The sequence below is a fragment of the Volvox carteri genome (genome assembly GCF_000143455.1).
Source record: "Volvox carteri f. nagariensis unplaced genomic scaffold VOLCAscaffold_1, whole genome shotgun sequence".
NCBI classification, from domain to species: Eukaryota; Viridiplantae; Chlorophyta; class Chlorophyceae; order Chlamydomonadales; family Volvocaceae; genus Volvox; species Volvox carteri.
In genome coordinates this window covers 2,415,503-2,422,778 of record NW_003307545.1, presented here as the reverse complement: position 1 = coordinate 2,422,778, position 7,276 = coordinate 2,415,503, and the positions used below count along the sequence as shown (strand labels likewise).

General features: G+C 49.1%; 1 protein-coding gene across 1 annotated transcript in view; it reads left to right on the top strand.

Annotated features, from left to right (window-relative positions):
• Nucleotides 1-7,276, top strand: part of VOLCADRAFT_86071 (uncharacterized protein) — a gene marked incomplete at both ends in the record, with an annotated part of 11,870 nt that extends 4,594 nt beyond the window's left edge. The window contains 7 exons of the mRNA XM_002946077.1: nt 2,066-2,197; nt 2,468-2,641; nt 4,604-4,765; nt 5,065-5,187; nt 5,576-5,737; nt 6,462-6,965; nt 7,197-7,276. Of these exons, the coding sequence (XP_002946123.1) occupies nt 2,066-2,197; nt 2,468-2,641; nt 4,604-4,765; nt 5,065-5,187; nt 5,576-5,737; nt 6,462-6,965; nt 7,197-7,276 (1,337 nt within the window). The remainder of the gene's footprint in view (nt 1-2,065; nt 2,198-2,467; nt 2,642-4,603; nt 4,766-5,064; nt 5,188-5,575; nt 5,738-6,461; nt 6,966-7,196) is intronic.

The window sequence follows — 7,276 nt, the reverse complement described above, 5'->3', positions numbered from 1 at the left end:
TCAACGCCTGAAGGGGCGCCGTTATACTTTATAGGATGCTACTGGTGGGTGATTTACCTGAGTGATCCACTGAAACATTGAGGTTTGTCACCTTAACGGTGTGGAGTGTTGGAGTACATACATTTATTTGTGATAGCAGACTTGGAGTCTGGAGCCCACATATTGATGGGTTGCTGGTCATGACTTATAAGCCCACAGTGAACAACTTCTGGGATGTGTGCAAAACATGGGCCAGGGGTGGTCATGGAGTGCAGTGTATGACTCATGTAAACAATGTAAAACATGTGCCAACGTGGTCATGGAATGCAGTGTACGAGTCATGTAAACCAAGCAAAACATGGGCCAGGGTGGTCATGGAGTGCAGTGTACGACTCATGGAATGAGTGCAAAACATGGGCCAGGGTGGTCATGGAATGCAGTGTACGACTCATGGAATGAGTGCAAAACATGGGCCAGGGTGGTCATGGAATGCATTGTTGCATCATGGAATACCATGCGCAATATGACCTGGTCATGTTCCGCATATTTATGACCAGGAACATGACCACCTTTATGACCGTATGGGGTCATAAAGTGCAGCCATGACCGTATACGGTCATATTGCGGTCCCATGACTTGTCATAAATCCCATCATAAATCCCATCATGACCACGCATTTCATGACCCCAACCAGTCATATCCTGCACTTGCTTATGCAAACTATGAACTGATCCATGACCGGATCCATGACTTAATGACAAATTATGACCGGATCCATGACCACATACATGACCAAATCCATGACTGGAAAACCCATCCATGACCAAGTCTTTCCCCGAGTGTTCGGGCGCCTGCTCACGCGCCCTTGGCGTCCCCCTCAAAGCCTAGCTCGACACACTTCCCCAAAGCCCTCAGCACTTTCCGGTGCTGTCTGTAATGTTTATCCTTGAAGCGCCAGCGGCTTCAGCAGTCCGCCCCACAGCCGCGACACTGCAAGTCTTCGGAGGCCCCGAGCATTGGCCAAATAAATGTACAAACGAGCAGCTTGCGTACTTCATAGAGGAATGAAAGCAGATTTGTCGGCCTGCTGGTGGCAAGTCGGAATGCCCGTGCGGGCAAATGGTAATGCAAGCTGGGTGTTTGAGTTCTCATACGCCGTCATCTCAGAGTTCAATTATGAGATACACGGCACCTTTTGAAATTAAATTTAGCCCGAGAGGCGTTGATGTGACTTTGACATCCGAGGTCGGTCCATGGAGGCAGCCAAACTTGTTTGTGCTCATACGATTTTTATTGGCTACAGGCGAGATACCTTGCAGTAGAGAATGCAATATCTTACCAATAACGCATTTCAGCCGGGCGAGATATTATGTTTCGTCCGTTACACACACACGGCCACATGGCCACACGGACATGGGCAATCCTACAGGGCGGGGCCCCCCTGGGCGCTTCACGCTGGGGCCCCGCCCAAATATGGAAATGATGTTGGCTAGGCAGGCAATGCCGGTGCGTGAATAGATTAGGTAGCAATGGTGCCTTGAGGGAAAGAAATGGGAAAGCGTGGATTATTTGTGTGCTGGTGGGGAAAGGGAAAGTGGCCACGGCGGGTACGCCCTTTGTAGTAGCTGGCCGCTGAGAAGGCCTCCCGCGATACTCGTTAAGCATGTCGCGTATTTGTAGCTGTTACGCGTGCATACGTACTGTGTATCAGCTATTACATTCCTCCCCCTTCGAAGGGATCCGTCTAGGGCTTAGCGGTCGCCTACACCAGCCTGTGCCTTAAACGTTTATAGAAGTCGAGATTGAACCAACGACTTCCAAATTGAGAACATGTTTGCAACCTCAATACCAGCTGACCGCTGATAAGGCCTGTCAAGATGCTCGTTAAGTGTATCGCGCATATACATATATATTATTTTATGTACACCGTACTGTGTGTCAGCTACTCATCCTTGCATCTGTCATTACCGACCTTGCTGCTGCATGCTGTTGGATTTAATCATATCTTCCTGCAGCCTACGACCACCTCCACCCAACCTATCTGCGCCTGCTGCGTGCCTCCTATCTTTTCCACGCATCCGTGCAGGCTACGACTCCGGCTACTATCTGGGGTGCTATAAGGACCGGGGTGAGCCTAATCGCGCCCTCCCCGTGCTTCTTTCTGGCGAAAGGGCGGATATGACACCAAGGCTCTGCGCGGCATATGCTCGGGAGGCTGGTACGTATGTCAATAGTTAGACAAACAGAGGAACAATCTGGTTTTTTTCGTTTAGGACGGGTCTCAATTTATTCCAACTTTAGTAACAAAGTTGCTAGGGTTGTCTTAATTTATTCCTTAATTGTGAGGCGCTGGGGGGGGGGTTCCGCCCCCCTCAGACCCCCCCGATATGTGTTACAACTCCCCTAGGCCTCGGAGACCCCAAGAGAGTCATGCACTGAGTTGGCGCGTTTTTCCGTTCGTGTGTCCACTCTTCGTGCACATGCGTAGATAGTTCTGGCACTGTTTGTGAACAAAAAGTAAATCCGACCAAGCAAAGGCCCAAAGCAAGCAACCGCATAGCAAATCAAAGGCCGTCACCTGCCACTGCAAACCACAGCACACTGGGACTCTACCGGTTCCTCATGTACCGGCCACTGCTGCTGCTGTCCAGCCACTCCTCCAGTGCGTCAAGGAACGGGAACGTGCCCAGGTCGAACAGGTCCTGCCTTATCTTGCTATTTTGTCGTCTGTTCGACGTTCGAGTTATTCACTTGTGCATTTTTGGCTATGTGAAGACCGGTCATACATGCTGCTATGCCGCGTTGACTAACGGGCGTGACCTCCTTACGGCCCCTCATATCTATTCTATAATTGCAAATACTAAGTTCTGCAAACTACGGAGCAATCTGGCAGCAATGGACGTTTTTGGCTGGAGAAATGAATATGTACAGGTCGGCCTCTTTTTTCCAAATGCCAAACAAGTGTGTTTCTGGTCGCTCGGTAGGCAGGCCTGTACAGGCACATGTGCCGCAGCAAGCATGTGTGCTTGCAGATGGCCACAGACACAGGGACAGTAAATTTCCAGGACACGGCGCATAATTGCTGCCTGCGCAGATGCATAACGATCGGTATTACTTTGGCTGCGGCCGGGGGCTAACAAGCCTGTATGTACACGTGCAAGAGGGGTACAGGCTATGTATCATCGTCTGAATAATTGAGATTATGTCCCACAGCCTTTGCGGCTTGTTTGTCCTACATTTGCGTTTAGGGTGCCGGAAAGAAACAGAGTGAGGCAGAAACGGGGCTCGGGGCCAAGGGGTCTTAGACTACTGCAAACTGCTGCTCACTCTCAGAGCGACAGCAGGGGCGCGTGAGCACCGAAGCGCGGTCTAGCGCCACACGGCACAATCAAAGCGCACACAGCGCTGTCCAGCGCAGTCGCACTGGCACGGCCGAGAGAACTGACACATAGCACTAGACGACTGAACGCAGCATTGGTGATAACGTCCGCTTGACCTCCGCCCTGAGGGCAAACCTGAGCCATCAGCGACGGACAAACCACACTGCTGAGAATTTAGAGTAACAATAATAGGCTCCATATGTGTAGGTAAATTGGAAAGCAAGGACGGGGAGGACCTCTACATTGTCCATGCAGCATAGTCGTATTGAATACGATATGTTAAACCCCATAATGAATACTTTGGGAAATGCGGTCGTACTCGCCCTACAGGCAATCAGACCCATGGGTCGCAGGTCCGAAAACCCCCAAACGTGGCCGCTACAGGTCGAAACCTACTATATTTGAAAATGTCGTATTTGGAGCGAGATTGTCCATGCATACGCACGCAAGCATGTGTACATGCGTTGTCACCAGTGCTGAATGTATGCCACTCGCAAGTAATATACACGTCATAGTGATTTAAGTAAAGTTACGGATCGACCATTAACATCCGATCGCTAGGGGCTAAGTGTTCTTGCAAGTACACTTAGCCCTAGCCATCGGATGGACTTGCATTTGCAAGCAAGTAGGTTGCAAATTATATTTTTTATTGGCCCTACCTGGCAACACACGCACACAGGAACACCCCAAATTCCGCGGCACCACACTGCGATGTGTGCCTTCGTGATAGATCTGCAGCAGTTTCAGCGGCCTTTCTTGGCCCACAGTCTGTTCAGCTGAGCTAAAGAGCTCAGACGCTTTGTGTTTGTGTGAAGCTATATTGACTTTGTGTAGGATGATTCTGAGCATATCACGAGGTACGAGATAAGTAAATCATCTTCATACGATTAAATTGTAAATTGCACCCATGGATGCAACCGAACGGTGGCCAAGTCATGACATAACAATAGTGTCAAGCAGGAACCCGGGCTCTGATCCAGATTGGAAGATTTCAGCTGAAGCGGTGTTTGTGCGTGAAGTGGCAGGCCCCGATCACGAGGCCGCTGGTTTTCCTGTGGGTGCTGACGTCGACACTATATGGGGATCCTGAGGCTGACCGAAGTCGAGGACGCCCTCTACCGCTAGATCTAGAGGGGGGGAAAATAGCATATTATGGGATCTGCATCCACCGTTCGGTTTTTACGAAAAGCCATGATGTAACACTTCGCATGCACGGCGGTGTTCCATGTACATATGGCGTGCAGGATACAAGTTCTACGGCGTGCAATACGGCTCTTTTTGCTTTGGCGGAAACGACTTGAAGCGGGCCACCGGCTTCGGTGTCAGCACCCAGTGTTCTATGCAATGCGCTGGCGACGCCTCCAAAACATGTGGAGGGTATTGGGCCAATGGCCTGCATACCCTGAGTAAGCCTGGGATATATCTATAGTCAGGAATGCGCATGTACAGAATATCCAATATCCGTATCCAGTCACCATTAAGGAAGTTTAATCGCATATGTACTTGTCCTTTTATGCATAACCGCAATGCATGCCTTGCTTATTATGACTTGGTTTACTCTGTCCGCAATGAAAGAAGACGGATCTATGCAGAGACCGTTTTACACAGCAGCATGTGTGCCGTTCTGCTCCCCTTGTGTTTATGACTGCTGCCTTGCCGTACGACGCGTCTTCCTCAATTTCCTGCGTACGCATGCCTCACTCAGGCTTGGACCTTGGCTGCTTCGCGGATAATGCCACACGACGTCTACCGACACGTCTCGATGGAGCAGATATGCAAGCAGAATTCAAGCTGCCCCAGTTCTGCGAAATGCTTGCACGTCAGGCGGGTGTGTATGCCTAAAATTTACACCATGGCGATGTGCTAGGATACATAGAACACCAAAAGTAACATGCATATCATTTCCAGCTGGCTACCGTATACGTAAAACATACGTAATGACTTGTCGTACAGCACTGCTGCTGTTGCATACACTGGCAGTTACGTATGCTATGCATGGGAACGATTTTGTGCGCGGATACATGCTTGGTTTCTGCACTTCATGGTATTAATGCTTATTCTGTTAACCCTTTATTAATAGAGAAACACAGGATATACAACGAAACTTAGCAGCAAGCGTAAGAGGTAATTACGAGCGTCTTATAAGACGCTCACATGCATGCGAGCGTGCATATGCACCCTTGCATGTGTACAATAATAATGTTGCATATATGCAGGTTTGAAGTTTTACGGCCTTCAATACGGCAGTCAATGTTTTGGCGGCAACGATCTCCAATGGGCTACATCTCTTGGACCTAGCTCTGGTTGCACCTATCCAGCTGTTGCTGACAACAGCCAGCAGTTTGGTGGATGGTGGGCTAACAGGATCTTTGCAGTTGGTACGTATATGGTAGCGTATATGTATTCGTGCTTGCACTACATAATAATTGCGACTTCAGGATGCCTATCGATCGATAGCAAGTAATTTCTCATCATCAGCAGCACCAATAACCCACCTGCCTGTAAAATGCTTGTTAGTCTGCAGACTATCTATTTTCAGGCGGCCTACCTAGGTTGGCCGCTTGCCACGGTGTTTAGACCGTCTACGGTCTAAACACGGTCTAAACACCGTTCTGTACCAATGACTCTATATGTGCTATTTATCTTTGGTCCTATCTATCTTTACGAACGGCACGCAGCGGGCGGCCATGATACAGCACTATAGGACGATTACGCACTACTCGAACGCCAGTAAAATAATGATCATCTATAGCTATATAGGCGACAGAGAGTGTTGCCTATAGATGACCAAAACGTTTACTGACGAACGTGGATGTATTGTATATAGCTAGTGGATGTACGAACCATCTGAGAAGTTGAATGATCATGCATTGTGCAACTTCCTCTGAAGCGGCGGCAGCCTAGACGGATTATCATAATGTGTCAACTACTATTAAGATGATTATGCTTGCTTTGAGCAAGATAGAGCTTTCGGCGCAAGGATAATGACCATTATTAATATCCCACAGGACATAACAGTGAAGCTTATACTCACGGAGCTTACTTCTCTTCTGCCGCCGCCAATCTGTATAATGCATGCATGTACTGCTTCATAATAAACAGCCGACAACGTCGTGGCCACGGATGGCCTCTCCAATCTAGCCTTGCGCAAGCCTGCGTATGCCTCCTCTATCTACAATAACAATGACAACTATTATGCACCCTACCGTGCTGTGGATGGTCTAAGGGCCGACTTCCCTGTATTCCACACCGCCAATGATGATACATCAGCAACATGGCTCTCTGTGGATTTGGGTGTCGTGTCCACAATTGTTCGTGTGGTTATCTACAACCGCTGCGTCTGCTGCAGTGGCCGTCTGCAGTCTGCAGAGTTGCGTGTTGGAAATGTCAGCTTGATGGGGTGGGCAGACACGAGCAGCATTACACGGAATCCGTTGGTTTGGAAGCAGACCAAGAATTTGGGCATTTGTGCGCCTCAAGTCGTCACCTTGGATCCACCCCGGGTGGGGCGCTGGGTCACACTTCAAAACAAGAACCCGAGCCAAACACTACCTGATTATTATCTACAAGTCACTGAGCTGGAGGTCTTAGGGTTCCCATCTGCTGGTAGGTGTGTGTATGCGTGCACATTATCTTTGTATTGTATGTAAGTATGCATGTATGTAAGTATGCATGCATGCATCCATGCATGCATATACACATACATGTATGTGGGTGCGCATCTAATCGGTTCATATGTATGCATCTGTGTGCACTCATCACTCGCTCTAGCTAATTCCGTCGTCCTAATTTATGCTTGCTGCAACGGTACATGCAGTGGACTACTGTGCCCAGCAGCCCTGTGGGAACGCCTTCTGCACAAATTTGGGAAACAATTGGGCGTGTGGGCCCTGTCCGGCTTCAAGCATCCCTACTAG